Source organism: Alternaria incomplexa (assembly GCF_024043165.1).
Source record: "Alternaria incomplexa strain BMP 0042 chromosome Unknown scaffold_10, whole genome shotgun sequence".
In the NCBI taxonomy this organism is placed as follows: domain Eukaryota; kingdom Fungi; phylum Ascomycota; class Dothideomycetes; order Pleosporales; family Pleosporaceae; genus Alternaria; species Alternaria incomplexa.
The window spans coordinates 899,954-916,773 of record NW_026249859.1 but is presented as its reverse complement, the minus strand read 5'-3'; the positions used below and the strand labels follow the sequence as shown (position 1 = coordinate 916,773).

The 16,820-nt window shown below is 53.8% G+C and overlaps 7 protein-coding genes across 7 annotated transcripts; 3 read left to right on the top strand and 4 right to left on the bottom strand.

The window, feature by feature from the left end:
* Positions 1-389: 389 nt before the first annotated feature.
* On the bottom strand, positions 390-3,501 carry J4E90_007196 (chitin synthase I; the record flags this gene model as incomplete). Its single annotated transcript, XM_051436736.1, has 5 exons — positions 390-404; positions 466-1,904; positions 1,963-3,079; positions 3,147-3,346; positions 3,483-3,501. 5 exons carry the CDS (start codon positions 3,499-3,501, stop codon positions 390-392), a joined length of 2,790 nt encoding a protein of 929 aa, XP_051289482.1.
* Positions 3,502-4,710: 1,209 nt separating this feature from the next.
* J4E90_007195 (uncharacterized protein) lies at positions 4,711-5,310 on the top strand (the record flags this gene model as incomplete). The annotated part of the gene is made up of 2 exons (XM_051436735.1): positions 4,711-4,771; positions 4,820-5,310. The coding sequence occupies 2 exons, from the start codon at positions 4,711-4,713 to the stop codon at positions 5,308-5,310; spliced, it is 552 nt and encodes a 183-aa protein (XP_051289481.1).
* Positions 5,311-5,504: 194 nt separating this feature from the next.
* On the bottom strand, positions 5,505-6,291 carry J4E90_007194 (uncharacterized protein; the record flags this gene model as incomplete). Its single annotated transcript, XM_051436734.1, has 3 exons — positions 5,505-5,586; positions 5,641-6,113; positions 6,160-6,291. The coding sequence occupies 3 exons, from the start codon at positions 6,289-6,291 to the stop codon at positions 5,505-5,507; spliced, it is 687 nt and encodes a 228-aa protein (XP_051289480.1).
* A 521-nt stretch (positions 6,292-6,812) lies between these two features.
* Positions 6,813-8,563, top strand: J4E90_007193 (uncharacterized protein; the record flags this gene model as incomplete). The annotated part of the gene is made up of 4 exons (XM_051436733.1): positions 6,813-6,952; positions 6,999-7,310; positions 7,359-7,950; positions 7,997-8,563. The coding sequence occupies 4 exons, from the start codon at positions 6,813-6,815 to the stop codon at positions 8,561-8,563; spliced, it is 1,611 nt and encodes a 536-aa protein (XP_051289479.1).
* A 1,020-nt stretch (positions 8,564-9,583) lies between these two features.
* Positions 9,584-12,322, top strand: J4E90_007192 (uncharacterized protein; the record flags this gene model as incomplete). The annotated part of the gene is made up of 3 exons (XM_051436732.1): positions 9,584-9,963; positions 10,011-10,846; positions 10,896-12,322. 3 exons carry the CDS (start codon positions 9,584-9,586, stop codon positions 12,320-12,322), a joined length of 2,643 nt encoding a protein of 880 aa, XP_051289478.1.
* A 522-nt stretch (positions 12,323-12,844) lies between these two features.
* Positions 12,845-14,892, bottom strand: TOM70 (TOM (translocase of outer membrane) complex component; the record flags this gene model as incomplete). The annotated part of the gene is made up of 4 exons (XM_051436731.1): positions 12,845-12,925; positions 12,980-14,395; positions 14,451-14,533; positions 14,583-14,892. The coding sequence occupies 4 exons, from the start codon at positions 14,890-14,892 to the stop codon at positions 12,845-12,847; spliced, it is 1,890 nt and encodes a 629-aa protein (XP_051289477.1).
* A 1,053-nt stretch (positions 14,893-15,945) lies between these two features.
* On the bottom strand, positions 15,946-16,820 carry J4E90_007190 (uncharacterized protein; the record flags this gene model as incomplete). Its single annotated transcript, XM_051436730.1, has 3 exons — positions 15,946-16,251; positions 16,308-16,715; positions 16,773-16,820. 3 exons carry the CDS (start codon positions 16,818-16,820, stop codon positions 15,946-15,948), a joined length of 762 nt encoding a protein of 253 aa, XP_051289476.1.

Genomic DNA, 16,820 nt, shown 5'->3' with positions numbered 1-16,820 from the left:
AAAGATAGGTGTACCGCACACAAGAAGTATCACTATATACCAATTCAGTAAGAGAAGGTGAAGTGGGTACTTGGGTATGAAGGGAGGGTAACGTGACGAAGGCCGCTTTGGGACGACAGTGAGAGATTTACCTACCGAAAAGAGTAGGAGCAACGATGAAATCATGAACACGACGAGTATGGATGATAAGGTAAAGACATTGAACAGGCATTTGGCACATGAAATACGTAAACACTCATCCTACACGCCAAGGTCGCGTGCTTTCCCAGAAGCTGGTATCATGTCATGAACCTCACAACGAAGAGGCCGAATGCCTTCACGGCAACATGCTCAACCCGACCCAGTACCTGAACTCCAAATAATGACGTCAAACTTAGAACAATGACCGATCATACACCGCGGAACTGAGATGTTGTTAGTATATGTTGGATAACGGCAACTGAGTGTCTCATAGGTGTCACTTACCATTCGCACAACCAAGAACCACATAGCTCCAATGAATCTGAAAGCAGCCAAACCGGCAACACTGTACAGTACTACCGCCAAGTAGATGGTGGCAGCGTCGTTCTGCTTCTTCTGAGCCTCGTCGGGACTACTGACGGTGAGCTCCAGGCCACCCGACTGCAGGACCAAGGCTGAGAGACCCAAGTTGCAGAACATCCAGAAGAGCACGACACCGGATCGGAAACCCTTGTAGTAGTCTTCTTGCTTCTCGCTGGCTGACGGCACCTTCTTCTCTTCCTTCCACTTTGCGCTGAAGACGCGGAGCTCAGTCTCGTATTGGGTGTTGAGATCGGCATCGTCAGTTGGCGCCTGAATATCCGCTTTACCATCAGCCTTGGTGGTGACTGAAGGAAGCTTCTCCGGCTTGTCGTCTCCTTTGGTACCCCAGGTGATGTCGTGAGTATTGCAGAAGGCGTAGACGTTGAGAATGTTAATGTAGGTGGGTGTCATGAGGAGGTACTGGAAGAAAGACGTGAACATGTGCCATGGATCCAAGAAGATGATGGAGACCACTAGCCACATGACATACGTCGACAGCAGTGATATGATCAATGTGGCAAAGATCTTATCTTTGAAAAGATCTGCCGCGTTGAAGCCGCCGTTGGTTTCGATCTGTCCTTGCACGGAGCGAACGGTGATGAAGATGGACGCGAACATGAGATATGCCATGATGATGCACCAAAAGTAGACCATGGACATGTACCACTTGTTGGAACCTTGAGGCCGATTACCGAGTGATAAGATGAAACACGTTATCAGGACAGCAATGTAGAGCCACTCGAAGACAATAAAGAGAACTTTACCCGCGGTACCGAGTTCGTTTTGTAAAGAAGCAGTGAGGATACGGAAGACCAAGAAGAAGTTACCGAGAGCGAACCAGGCGAAGATCATGCTGATAGTTTGGTAGACAAACTCAACAAGGAACATGGTTTTGCGCAAGAAAGAGTGATCGCTGCGGAAGATGTCGAAAGAGTGGGCCAGGGCGTAGACAGCAGCGAAGAAGGATCCGTTCAACCAACGACGACGTTGACTGATGAACTCGGCCATGGTGGTCGGTACATCCGTCTCTCCGGTAGCAGACTTGACGTACTGCAGGATCCAATGGCAGTTCCTCTTGGAGACTAACTCGAAACACAGGATACGATCCTCGGCAAGGTACATGTTGGCTGTGAAGATACCAGCGTTGGCGCCGTGCATCTTCTCACCAGCAAAGTACTTCTCCAGTGGTCCCTGTCCAGTCTTGTCGTTCTGAAGGGCAACGTAACGGTAGGCCGAGAAAGCACCGGGAAGCACAGAAATGAAACCGAATGCTGATTCAAGAGGCTTGTCCAGAATGTTGCTCATCTTGTACTCAAAGTTCTGCGTCGCTACCAACGGGTTCAAAAGCTTCTTGCCATGCACTGCAGAAGTACGAAGTTAGTATTTGTCTCACATGCACTTTGTACAGTCAGAACTTACCCAACATAGCTTTGATTTCACCACAAGCACCTGCGCACATGGGTTCAAGATCGAATGCCTTCCATAGCTGGTAGACAGAGTCTTTGCCAGGCTTTGTACCAGCATCGATAAGCACACAGACATTGGGATCCAGCACAGCTCCGAAGGCCTGGAAGAACCATCTATGCGAGTTGATCTTCTTCTGGTTCTTCTCTTTGAGACAGAAGAGCATCTGTACTGGAGTGTTGCCCTTCTTGACACCGACAACACCCTTCTTGATGTCGAGCGTCATCTGCGTGGTGTACTCGTAGATATGGGCAGTCACATCCTTGCCGTTGACTTGCTGCTTGGCGATGCCGTCCTGGTAGACACCGAGCGCTGCTAGTACGGCGCGGGTCCGCGGGTTGATCTTGGCACGACCATCGCTGACGACGCAGACTACGATCTTCTTCCACGCGTCCTTGCCCCACGTCTTGCTGTTGGTTCGCGAGTTCATGTACTCAATGTTCTTGATGACACCAATCATTGTCCGCGCAAACAGTTCGTCTTCCTCGTTGTACATGGTAATAACAATGAACAGCTCGGTATGCCTTGGCTTTGCGAAAAGCTTCTGGCGCAGAGTGAAGCGCTCCGCGTCGAAGTCTGCAGGGTCGCATGTGGCGGCCGAGTAGCGCATATGGGTGAATTCGTCACGCTCCGGGGGCTGTGCATGCGGAACCTGGTTCAGTAACCGCGGTGGAATCGGGCAATCGAGCACCAAGTTACCCTTGAACAATTGGACCTCCTTGACGGTCTTCCATCGCTTTATTGGGGCGGGGCTGGGTGTAGGCGCAGGCTCATCGTGAAACGGGTTCTCTGGGTCCATGTCCTCTGGATCGTGAGGATCGGGGCCATATGAATTGGCGCCATGTATCATGGGTCTGTTCATATCCTCATCTTGCCAGTAATGTGTTGGCTGTGTTCCGTAGCCCGCGCCCGGGCTCTCGTCGTGGTGTGGAGTTGGGTCGTAAGGCTGGTTGTAGTAGGCATCGTGATGCGCTTGGGGATCGAGAGAGTAATCCGAGTCATGTCGTTGCGGTCGTGGATCGTAATCGTCGTGGTAGTTGCCTGCTGCGTAGGGAATGTTTTCTACTGAGTACTGTTCAGGTGTTAGCCTGCGGATCTCGCTGCTTGACCCATATTGGTTCTCGCAGTGCAATACATACACTTGGTTGTAATGGCAAGCGGTCGCCGGAAGCTGCTGCTGGGTTGGGTCCCATAGGGATCTCGAGGATGCCCGAAGGCTGTGGTGAAGCATAGCGGTCTTCTAGTTGATAGCCACGCAGAGGCTGGCCTGGCGAAGGAGTCCGCCCGTTGTTTCTTCGTGGGTCCATCTCGTACGGGTCGTCGCTACCACCTGGTGCGCCTATGCAATACCGTTAGCCTGGCTGACAGCTGAGGCACCTCGTGGATGGCAGAAGGCTTGTTTGACGGTTCGTGGGAAGTGTCAAGATCGACTGGCCGCTACCATGCGACCCCAAATCCGCTAGGAGGCTACTCACCTAATCGGTTGTATGACATGGTGGTGTGTTTCTTGTTGGTGCTGCGCCTTCAATCTTTCTGCGGCAATGCGACGGACGGCTGAACAAGCCAAAACACGAATACAAGGGGTTGCCCAGCGAAAAGGCTAAAAGATGCGACGGTTGTGGTGTGCTATCGTATAGGCGTCGAGGGAATAGCGACTGGTATATGCCCGTGTTTCAGATACGTCTGGTGCAGTTTGGTGGGTCGGAAGCGCGCCGAGTCGGTTGCGTGGAGCAACGGCGGGTAGGGAATGATGTAAGAAAGCGCAAGTAACCGGCTTCTTCAGATTGCGCGACTGGGGCCTCAAAGTCAATAGAGATGAAGATGCTGGGATTGAGTTCAGCAATGAAAGGCTCGCTCCTCGAGGTTTCGCACATTCACGTCCACCTGAGCAGCTGCCAAGCAAGCACTCGCTGCGCAATCGTGGGGAGCGCCACACTTCACAGCCCTGCTATTACGAAGCCCGAATCTATTTCCGTCAAAGCTTTAGGTCATGAACGGCTGTGAAAGTGCCGAAGATTATCGCTATCGATAGGTAGCTGCGAGTACATGTTGACAAGATGACATGGCGATTCCTTCCTGTCTCCGTCATCTTCTCAGTTTGCACCTGGTATTCCAGCAAGTCATGAGGCACATGCAGATGCGGCTCTAGCAGCTTGAACGACTTCGGCGACCCCACACAGCCGAAGTGACAAGTCATCTGCTCATCGCAAATGTTTGTTGCCGTAGTGCAAGAGTGGGTGTCCTTGTCGAGGGTTACATCACACCGCTCGAGCCTACGCGTATGTAGCAAAAGCAATCTGACCCCTCAATCCGTAAACATACCTGAGTTGTGATGCACGGATGATCGCCTCATCGCGTACGACGTGCTCGAGCATTTGTTCCTGTCGATCCCACGTCATGTTGCGGCGAAGCACACCAACCATGGAGAGGAATGCTGCAGCACTGTGCAGTTGATTGACTTTTGCGACATTGCAAGTAGGTACAGTTGAAGTGTATCAGCTTGCAATGTCACCTAGTCTATTGCGAGTGGAAATGGCCAGGCTTGCTGTGAGGAATCGCTTTACCTGACGAGGCTAATCCCGATGATACTCCGCCGTCCCCAGATCCTCTCAGATTGCTCGTAGCTCCACAAGGCTCAAGCATAGACAAAACCTCCCACCTACCAAACACGCAATCAGCCGAGACATATCCCAAAACACCACGATGAGCGATTCTAAATCCCCCAAACCCGTCTCCGTTCTATTTGTCTGCCTAGGAAACATCTGTAAGCCGTCCACCCTCTTCCCTTCCCTACCTTCTCTAACACCCACAGGCCGTTCAACAATGGCAGAAGGCGTCTTCCAATCCATCACCACCAACCCACCCCATCCCCTAATCAACACAATCGACTCCTGCGGCACCGGCGCCTACCACCTCGGCTCCAGCCCCGACTCCCGCACCATGGCAACCCTCCGCAAAAACGGCATAACCTCCTACCGTCACTCGGCGCGCAAATTCTCCCCTAGCAGCGACTTTGAAAAGTTCGACTACATACTCGCCATGGACGATGAGAATCTCGCGGATTTGGAGGCGTTGCGGGAGAGAAAATTAAAGAAGGCAGGTGTGGATGAGGAGAGTGTGGGGAGGGTCATGTTGTTTGGCGAGTTTGGGGGGAAGATGAGGAAGGGGAGGAGGGGCGAGAAGGGCGAGGAGATTGATGATCCGTATTACGGGGGTGACGATGGGTTTAGGATTGCGTATGAGCAGTGTGTTAAGTTTGGGAAGGAGTTTTTGGAGAGGCTGGAGAGGGGTGAACTAAGCTGAGGGACTGAGATGTAGGATTAGACGGGTTCACGCGATGGTGGGAGCATGGTATGTGCGGAGTGGTTGTGTGTTTAGATACCCCATAGACTGGCTGGCCATAGGCTGATTATGTATGTACATTTCGATTACGAACGACTCTGATAAGTCGCGCTGCTTCCTCCTGGGTATATTCCTTCGTCGTGCCGTTCGTTACTTTACGAGTTTCGCTTGATCTGCCTTTCTAAATCTAGCAGCTTTTCTACCATCTTTCCGCGCATGAAGTCGGTCAATCCGAGACTGTCTGTGTGTTAGCAACGTGCTCGCGTGTTCCGCCTCAGGGAATATACTCACATTCCCTCCCTCGTCACAACCCGGTACGTCCCACTGTTCTGCCAGCCTCCATCACCTCCACTGACTTGTCCATTGGAGTCGACCTCTACACTGCCGAAAATGTCCTCCGGCCACGCGATGCGGCCATAGTCTGGTGGGTTTCTCAAGTCACTGATATGTATCCAACCTCCGTGGCCTGCACCTCCTGCTCCGCCTTGGTGGTTCGCGCCGCCTGCGCCGTCGTTCGGTTGTGAGAGGTGGAAGCCGCCCGGCGACGCGTAGACAGCGGCTTGGGATTGTACGTAGGAATCTTCAACGGCATGTGTCGCGAACACGGAGGAGAGGATAGGGAGGAATTGCGGGTTCTCGGTGAAGTTCTGCGGCGTTGGAGGGAGCGCGGTGCAGGAGCCTATCGCGAGTTGTGGTGTGGGAGGTTCGGTGGGCAGCAGTGATAGCAATCTTTTGCTCGGATCGAACGGATCTTTGTGTACGTACTGAATTGGGTAAGTAGTTGCCTTTCTGACAGCGTGAAGTACATACGATGTGTGGGTTCTCTGCTAATGTCGACGCCTGTCGCGCGCCTCGGAGACGAAGCGTTTGCGCAGACGGACGTATCCGGCGCGATGAGCGCACGAATGTGTTCGCAAGCATCTGGTATAGTACGGGACACATGAGGATATGTAATTGTAAGATTTGAGGGTATGTTTACTCTGGTTGCTGGGAATGGGTCTGATATATTCAGATGGTAGATTACTAACAATGACGAGGTTTCGGAAGTCCCGCTTTAGTGGCAGATCGAGCCGCCCATCGATCCTTCCGTCTTAGTTCGTTTCGCAGAAAAGTTACTTCAGCCACAGGCACGTTCAGTACCGCACCTGGGCATATCCGGGATAGCTCCAACAAATTTGCTATGAGTCCTAGATCGTGCAATAAGCCCGCGTGGACCCTGAGTATGTATTGCTGGTTGTCATGTACCTAAGTCTCGACCGCCGGCCATGATCATTCCCCAAACCATTACTAGCGTTACCCCACTAGCCATGCAAAATGTTTGAATGGGCGAATGGGAGTGCGGACGCAGTTCGAGCGGGAGCCGAACGGTGTATCGGCTTAAGTAAGTAGGAAGGTGTTTTACCGTGGACTATCTTTTCACTTTCGGCTCATCATTTCTTCTCGTGCTGCGTCAGTCGTACAACATGGCTTCAGATGCTGTGGAGATAGCTCCTATCGAGAAGAGGGTCGGAGAGACTAGCGATGCGAAGCAGACAGGGCTGCATCGGGATGCCGAAGTCGGTCCTGAGATGGTCGATATCAATAGAATCGAAAGAGTCTATTCGTAAGTCGCACATTTCCCATCACGAATTATGCTGACAGTCGCCCAGCAAGCTCGATCGCCGGATACTGCCAGCATTCTGGATCCTCTACTTCATATGCTCGGCGATTCGCTCCAATATAGGACTTGCTCAGACTATGAACCTGGCTGAAGGTCACGATCTGGGATCGGTACTCAACATCACACCCAAACAGGTCTCTACTGGTCTGGCGCTGTTCTACGTCTGCTATGTCATCTTCGATCTTCCCTCGAATCTCATCATGTCAAGAGTCAGCCCGCATGCATGGATGAGTCGTATCGTGACCTGTGTTGGTATCATTGGCATGTGCTTGACGGCTATGAACGCTGCCTGGAATCTTTAGTAAGTCGTGAAGACACATGATTTTGAACGAGACTGACAGCAGCCCAGCCTCCTTCGACTACTCCTTGGTATCGTTATCGCAGGCATGTGGCCGGGTATGTCATACTACCTAACTCTTTTCTATCCTCCATCTCGGACCGGCAAGCGTATTGGGCGCTACTTCACAGCATCTCAAATGTCCGCGGCGGTTGTGGGTCTGGTCTCGGCTGGCTTCCAGAAGATGGATGGAGTAGGTGGACTAGTTGGGTTCCAGTGGATGTTCCTTCTGTACGGTATCGTCGGCTTCATTGTCGGCATATCGCTACTTTGGTGGCTTCCTGACAGGCCACTGCCCCCAGGCGAAGTCCGCCAGCGAACTGGATGGATGAAGTGGCTGCCAGAAGGCAGACCAGCCCTGGAAGGTGAAGACGCCCGCATTCACTACGAGGATCTCACCCGCGTATACAGTCGCAAGCTGTGGACCATGAAAGATCTCTGGCACGTCGTCATCGACTGGAGGATATACCCTCTCGTTGTCATGTACTTTGGTGTAGTGGGTGTTGGGAACGGAACACAGGCATACGCGACTGTCATCATCCGCGGCATCAACCCGAGCCTCACAGGTATTCAGCTTAGTTTGCTCTCAGCACCCATCTGGATTGTAAGTGGCCGAAGTCATCTGGGGTCATTGAGGCTGACTATAACAGATGGATCTGATCGCTATTTTGATCGTGACGCCCTTCTCGGACCGTTTCCACCACCATCGACCTGCCTTCTTTAGTGCTGCTGTTGTGATACAGATCGCTGGTCTTTTGATTGCTACATTCGCCAAAGACTGGTCGCGTTACGGTGGCGTCCTACTGATTGGCTTCGGACTTGGGCCGACAGTGCCGATTTGCATGGCCTGGTCCAACGAGATCTTCCAGCCCCGCCACGGAGAAGTGGGCGTAGCGGCAGCCGCCGCACTCGTCTCTGGACTTGGTAATCTGGGGAGTATCCTCACAACCTATGCACTATATTCTGGGTGGCCCGAAGATGCCAAAGACGGCCCGCACAAGTATCGCAACAGCAACTTTGTCATGATTGCCATCCTGTGCGCCAGTATACTCAGCGCAGGAAGCATGGTCGTCTTGTTGAGGGTGTTTGGAAACGGCAAGGGCAAACAGATTAGTAGTGCAAGCTCAACGAGCGAGGGCGAGGCTGCATACGTCGACGGTGCTGCTCGGCGCGAGGTGCAGCAGAGGGGACTCGGACGAATGTTCTGCTTCCGATGAGATCATGAACGGGTGGAGTAGGGCCCTGCAGCCGGTGATTGGCAAAATAGTAGGTATGGAGAAGGTTAGTTGGGGATGGACTTTTGGAATTGCCCATGGGGTAGAGGTCACGAGGACGAGGAGGACTCGCGTGGAGGCGGGAGCGAGCTGTGCTTCATGCAAGTCAACATGTGCGGGCTGACTGCTGTAACACACGCGATAGAAGCACTGCTGTAGATAATACTTTGGTCCGATTCGGGGCTCCGTTTGCTCGTGTCATTGCGATTGCCCTTGCAGCCGTGACGGGGTGCGATAGGCGCGGCGGGCTGGTCAACCGCAGGCAGAGCCAAGAGGGGCTTCACGATACCCCAAGCTCCGTCAGTTTGCGCCTAGTCCGCTTCCCCATAACTCCATCTTTTTCTTCACCTAGCGGAGCCCTGGCCCGCGTACAAATCCTCCCACCCTCCGCCCTCGACCGCAGACGCACTCCGTGTCTCACCAGGCCGCCCCCCGCTACATACAGCATCGCTCCACTGCAGCCGGCCATCTCGCAATCGATAACCCGTGTCACCGGCCTGCACCCTCCCACCGCTCCGTCGCACGCCGCCGCCGCCGCCCGCACGCCCATCGTGTACCAAACTCCTCCCTCGCCTCACGCCTGTTTGATGGTGGCCCTCGCCGCGTCGTAGCGGGGCAGTGAGCCAAGCGCCGTCGACTCCCAGCACTGAGCCCCAGAACCACGGCTTGCGCGCCCCGCTGTAAAGCAGCAGACAGCAGTGACGTAAGTAGCTCCTCCCTTGTCGACCCCGTCACCCGTTGCACGGGCGGAAATGAGCTCTCCCAACAGGCGCGCCCGTCTTCACATGCTTTTGATGCCTCCCGCCCGTTTGGCTCAGCCCTGCATCGGCACACCTGCTCACCCTACATGTATAGTCCCCGCCGACGACCACCACCAAAGACCCCGGCTAAGGCTTCAGCCAGCGCTCCGACGCACGACACGCCCCATTCTCCCACCGCCGTCGCATTTATACCACGCCCACCATGTCGGCCGCAATCGATAACGAGGACCTCGAGGAGCTCTCCATCTCCATGCCCGCCCAGCGGCGAGGAGCGGGCGCAGCCAGCACCACCAGGGCCAATGACCAGGCCGTCGCGCCGCCCACTGCGCTCGGTACAGCCGTGCAGGAGAGCAAGAGCAAGGACACCAAGGCGAACCAGCGCCTCGGACAGTATACCATAGTCAGGACACTCGGTGAGGGCTCGTTCGGTAAGGTCAAACTGGCCACCCACCAGGTCAGCGGCCAGAAGGTGGCGCTCAAGATCATAAACCGCAAACGACTCGTTACTCGAGACATGGCAGGCAGGATAGAGCGCGAGATCCAGTACTTGCAGTTGTTACGGCATCCTCATATCATCAAGCTGTGGGTTATTTGCATGTGTGTGAACTTCATTCACTGACCACTCGCAGCTACACCGTTATAACTACGCCGACAGAGATCATCATGGTCCTCGAGTACGCCGGTGGTGAGCTGTTCGACTACATCGTCAACCACGGGAAGCTGCAAGAAGCCCAGGCCCGCAAGTTCTTCCAGCAGATCGTATGCGCCGTCGAATACTGCCACAGACACAAGATCGTCCACCGAGATCTGAAGCCAGAGAACCTCCTGCTCGATGACGACAGCAACGTCAAGATCGCCGACTTCGGACTGAGCAACATCATGACGGACGGCAACTTTCTCAAGACGAGCTGCGGAAGTCCAAACTACGCCGCGCCCGAGGTTATATCCGGAAAGTTGTATGCGGGTCCAGAAGTCGACGTCTGGAGTTGTGGTGTCATCCTCTACGTTCTCCTAGTGGGCCGACTACCATTTGACGACGAGTACATCCCCACACTGTTCAAGAAGATTGCTGCTGGGCAGTACAGCACTCCAAGCTATCTATCCCCAGGCGCCACATCTTTAATAAGGAAAATGTTGATGGTTAACCCCGTACACCGCATCACAATCCCCGAACTGCGGCAAGATCCCTGGTTCACCAAAGACCTGCCTCCGTATCTCGAACCACCTGCCCAAGACTTCTTCGATAGTGGGGCGGACCCGAACAAGGCAATAGATCCAAAGGCACTCGCGCCGTCGGCCGATGCTCCTCGTGTACAGGCGCTGCACGAGAATGTCGTATCGAAGCTCGGCAAGACTATGGGTTACGCAAAGCATGACGTGCAAGACGCATTGGCACGCGATGAGCCTAGTGCGATAAAGGATGCCTACTTGATCGTTCGCGAGAATGAGATGATGCGGAAGAATCGTAAGTCACCCTCTCTATTGTATCGTACGCGGCTAACAATCGGTTCTAGCCTTGTTGACGGGTCCTGAATGGGATCAAATGTCGCCTCCTACGCACGATAGTCATATGGATCGATTCCGGCCTCAGTCCTTGAATGCTGCTTCTCGACCCCAATTCATACCGCCATCGAACTCGGAACACGAACGGGCACGTCAAGGATCGAACGCCAGCAGCCAACTCGCAAACATACGAAGTCCCGTGAGCACCGTTGCTATCTTACCTAGCAGTCTCACGGAATACCACAAAGCCTACATGAAAGGTCACCCGAGACCACTCAGCAGGGTCCAAGACAATGATGGTCTCCCGCCAACTCCAGAACAGACCGAAGAACAAAGGCAGATCTCAGCGAGAAGGCTGAAACCAAACTTCCGCACGATGCCAGAAGCAGGTAGAAATAAGCCCGAGCCTATGACGAGTCTGCCAGCCAAGAAGCCTCGAGCAACCAAGTGGCAGTTCGGTATCAGGTCGAGGAACCAGCCTGCAGAGGCTATGCTTGCCATTTTCAAGGCTTTGAAGGCCATGGGCGCGGATTGGGAAGTGCCTAAGATACGCAGAGCAGGTGGCAGGAGCGGATCCCGCAGCCGCAGTACTTCCCAGAATCCTGATGACCGCTCACCACCGAAATCGCGAAGCCATTCGCAAGATTCCATATCATCGCATTCGTCGCACGAAGACCAGGGAGCTAGGGTAAATTCACCACATCGTGAGCCGCTTACCGTACGTAACAAGGACACGAATGAGCAGGAGACGAGAGGTCGACAGAAGAGACATTACAACCACACCAACGACTGGGGCTACCACGTGCCAGAAGATCCATGGGTCATCAACGCCCGTTTCCGCAAAGAAGGCATGTTCCCACCCGGTGTCGCACATCCGTCTTCCACGCACTCGTCGCGTGTCGATCTCGCCAACGACCCCTCTGGGCTTCGCAGGCGCAGTTCCACCAACGCAAGTGCATCTAGTATCAGCCACGGCATAGAAGGCCTGACTCCATCTGAGCGTGCAAACTCCATCAGCGAAGAACACCCCTACCCGGACGAAGCAGTCTGGATCTACATGTCCATTCAGCTGTACAGTATCGACCGCGATTTCTTCGTCGTAGACTTCAAATGCGCCGGCTACGAACGTCTCGTGTCCAACCTCGTCCGCGAAATCAAAGCGACCCCCTCCCTCGACACGTTCGCACTATCCTCAAGTCACCAGAACCCGCACCAAGACGGATGGGACGACGAGCAAGGTATCTGGCGCAGACTGGGTGAGGGTGAACCGCTACCCGAGGACCTGGCGAATAAGCTTCGCGAGGGAGGAACGGATATCCTACGAGAGCGGACGGAGCTTGTTGGTGCTGGACGGCAGGAGGGAGAGAAGATTGTCACTAGCCCCTTTCCTTTCTTGGACGTCGCTAGTACGCTTATCCTGCAGTTGAGCGGGGAGTAAGTCACCGGCCATGTGATGACGCGGATAGAGGTGGCGTTGTTGGAACGACGGGATATGCATAGCACAGGTTCCGTGAACGTATAGACCGCGTATAGAGGGCAAATGTACGGATGAGGCTTTGATACCAGTGTAGTATAAGTACACTCAATATATCTTGTTAGATCAACTATGTCGTTTCTCTAGTGTAGTGAACAGCACATTTGTCTCGGGTAACAGTAGTAATAATCATCGTACATCAACAACCATTCATACATTTACAACTACACAACCACCAAGAGCAGGAGAGCTATCGCATCAATAAAACGCCCATTGTTGTTACTCTCTTTGACGCACATTTCATTTCTCCCTCGGCCAACTCGGTATCATGAATGAACTTTCCAACCTTCTGCAGTTCCGCACACTCGGAGTGCCCAATACTAAATACATCATTTTGGAACAAAGGGGTGAGAAGAGCGTAGAAGAGGGGGGTGGAGAAAAGGTGTGTATCATGGTTTGATCGAAGGAAGGAAGGAGGAAGGGGGTTTATCGCATGCCGCCGAAGCCACCGCCAGCTGCGCCCATGGCACCTAGTCTCGAGGCGAGCTTGGGGTACTTTTCTTGCACCTGGAAGGGTAAGTTAGTAATTGTATTGTTCGAAGTGTGGATTCTGTGGCTTACCTCAAGTTGCGTCCTGGTTGCCTCGGCGTAGCTGAGAGCGTTGACGATCTCGCCTTCCGTCCTCGACAGCTCGGCTGCGCGCTCAAAGTACTTGAGCGCCTCTGTGACCTTCCCTTGTTGCAGCAGCAGCTGTGCCATGGTTGCGACAGCGATGTCGCATTCGGGGTCGATGATGAGAGCCTTCTCGCACAGCTTCTCGGCGTCGTCGAAGTCGTTCTTCCATTGGAAGAGCGCGAGCGCCTTGTTGATGAGGGGCAGGACGTTCATGCCGAGGGGCTTGCTGGTCTTCTCCATCTCGACAGCGGTATCGAACTTCTCGATGGCTTCCTGGTACTTTTGCTGGTCGAGCAGCAGTTCTCCGTAGTAGTTGTATACGTCGGGGACTTGGGAGAAGTTCTTCATGCAGCGGCGGAATGTGGCCATTGACGAGGCGATGCTGCCCATCTTGTATTGTGTGACACCGAGTTGGATGTGCGAGAAGATGAAGTCCTTGTCGAGGTCGATCGACTTCTGGTAGTCCTTTGCGGCCTCGCCGAACTCGGACTTGATGAAGTGTAGTTGTGCGCGGTGGTAGAAAATGTCGGGGTCGCTGGAGTTCTGTTCGAGGGCGGCGGCGAAGTCGGCTTCGGCGGCTTCTGGGTTGGCGAGCTCGAGGTGCATGCTGGCGCGCTTGATGAAGCTCTGTGTTAGTGTGGGCTGGAGCTCGATGCTCTTGTCCATGTCCTTGAGCGCGTCTTCGTTGTCGCCCTTGAGGTAGCTAAAGGTTCCGCGCATGTTATACGCGAAAGCCTCGTGCTCACCAAGGTCTCCGAGCTCGACTGCGCGGTCGAAAGCTGCGGCAGCTTCCGTGTATCCATCGCCGGTCTTGGTGGCCATGGCCTTCAGACCCTTGCGCAACTGGCCCTTTCCGCTCTCCTCATCAAGCTCGGCGTCGTCCTCGAGGCCCTCTGGTGTTGGCTTCGGTCGGAAGCTCTGGAGGTAGTTTGTGACGAAAGTCGGGCTGGGCAGCTTCTTCTCCTTGGAGGCGAGGATGGCCTTGCCCTTGGCATCGGCGACCTTCTTAAGCAGACGCTCGACGCTCTGTGCACTGCTCTCGTTGCGGAAGCCATCGATGATGCAGCTCGCAGTGTAGTCGAGGAGGGCCTCGCTGTTGCGCTCGACCTGCTCGTATGCGTTCGCTCGTCGGTTCAGCGCCTTCACGTATTCGTTGTCGAGGTTGATGGCGGCGGTCGTGTCCTCGATGACCTTGTCCCACTCAGACATGGCATTGTAGCAGGCGGCGCGGTTCGAGTAGAAGACGGGGTCTTGCTTGCAGAGGATGGCCTTGCCGTAGAGGTCGATGGCGCGGTTGTAGTCCTTGGAGCCGTAGGCCTTGTTGCCTGCAGCCTTGAGTTTCGCGGCATAGTCCTTGCGGTCCTACGAATCGTCAGTCATCGCCGTCGAGGGTGATTTTACAGGACATGTGTCGCACCTCGTCCGAGAGTGAGCCCACGCTGTTCTCGTCAACCTCTGGGAGCTTGTCTTCGGTTGTTTCCGCTACAGATGCCTTCTTCTCTATTTTCTCATCAGTGCACGTCCTTGTCAGAGGGCTGCATCGACCTACCAGACTCTCCAGACTTCTCTGGCACCGAGTCCTTCTCGGCCCTCTCCTTTGCGCGCTTGCGCTCGCGTTGCCTCTTGCGCTTGGTCGCCGCTGTGTCTGCTGCGCTGTCTCTTGAATCGTTGGAGAAGTAGTAGACAGCCCCACCAGCACCGACAACCAGTGTTATACCCGCAATCGTGTATACGACACCCTTGTTCTCTGAAGCCCAATTGCTCAACCGATCCCATAGCGAGTTGTTCGTGTCGACGGCAATTCGGACAGGTGGCGGCGAGGGAATTCCCTGTGGTACGGGCGTGTTTACTGGCGCCATCTTTTCCAAATCTGTGGGAGTGATTTAGTTGGATGGGTGGTTGTCGAGCACGCTCTGCTGTGCTGCTCAATGTTGTGGTGTGTTGTCGCAGATTTTGGCTAGGCAAGCTTGGATCAATGGAATTAACGTCAGCGCCCGCGCGGAACGTCATCATGGCCGTGCCGAACAACCCCGTTGTGGACCCACACCTCACTCGAGCGCACTCTTCCATCTCTTCTACATTCAGAGTACTCGCATGAACAATAGTCAGAATTAGATAACATACAAGTCTTCATTATTTTTAGGAGCCAGACTACGATTACACTACGAAATGCAAATAACCGTGTTGCATGGGAGACGGACTTCGCCATTTTGAGGAGACCACGATATGCGAAGACCATGTGGAAGGTATTCATCAGTGATGTATATGCGGGTTTGGTTGGGCTTCCGAAACCTGTCACACATGCATCATCATCCACAGGAAGAAGTTAAGGAGGATCAAGAGGCGCAAGGAAATTGCAGATCTGAAAGCGCTCGCGGATCGCAAGGGCAAAAGCTGACGATGCATCACACCTCAAAATGGTACTGCTGGCGAACAGTTTCATTGATGGAAAATATATACCATAGCTATCCCAATACATCGGTTCACACACCATAGTCTGGCATGACTGCGTTGACAGTATATTGACACCGTGCCAAGTGGCCTGACCTACACATGCCCGAATGATGTTACTCATCCGCGCAAGCTGTACTTCAACCCCCACACCACTCTCTATTGCATCCGAGACAATGGCAAAACAAACAACAGACCACTCCGAGGCTAAGTATGACCCGAATACATGATGCAGTGAGTCTAACATGAGCGCCTCTCTAAGCGCACAGGGGGCTGCACTAGTCACGGACGCAAGACAAATAAGACAGAGAGTGACCCGATTCTGGTTCCCAATTCCTCCTCATGTGATCAAACATGCATATCCCTACATTTGTGTAGCCTTTCATTGATCCTGAATGCAGTAACTCTTGCCTCTATCATAGAGTTCGCGGGTCGCAGAAGCAAGGGCTCTGATAACACCTCTAAAACTTCTCGCAAGCGGGCCTCATGTCCAGCTCATGTGTCCACAAGCAAGGCTTCTGTTGATGCAGCCAAAGATACGTCTCACCAACAGCATCGGCGCTCATCTTCTTGCCCACCTTTTGATCTTCTCCGTCTTCATCTGCAATCGCACCATTGCCAATCGTATGTACGACGTGCACGCCCTTCTCGCTCATCTCACGGGCCAGTGTCTGCGCTAATTGACGGACAGAGGCACGCCCAGCGCCATATGCAGCGAACTGGGCACTGCATCGAAGCGCGCCGAGCGTGCCAGTGAAGATGAGTGTCTGTTTTTAAGAATCAGTATTGTATGCAACGAGCTGGTGATGACGATTCTGCTTACGCCCTTCTTCTCCCCTCCATCCATCAAGCCCGTCTCACCATGATCCGCAAAGAATCTCTTCAAACTCTCCTGCGCAAACGTAAAAGCCCCTCCAACATACGTCTCCAGACTATCCTCAAAGTCTTCCCTCGTCTCTTCCAAGAACGGCTTCTTGCTTGAATGCTTGATACTGTATATCGCTAGCTTCAGGTTCAGGCCCTTGAAGCTCTCGTGTGCTTTGATGTCTGCGAATGCCTTCTCTAGAGATGCTTTCGAAGTGTCGCTCGGGAAGGCTTCGAGAACCGCGTTTTCGTTGGCGGATCGGACTTTGGAGATGACGCTTTGGAGGTTTTCGGGGCGTCGGGCTAGGAGTGCGACGGCGAGATTACCATGGGATGGAGATGATAGGATGCGTGCTATCCCTGTGCCCTTGGGAGATGTCAATATAGGTGCGTATTAGGTGCGGGGGGTTGCGAGACGACTTACGGTTGCAGGGCCGGCTCCGATTAGAATGGCGAGACCTGAGGGTGGCAT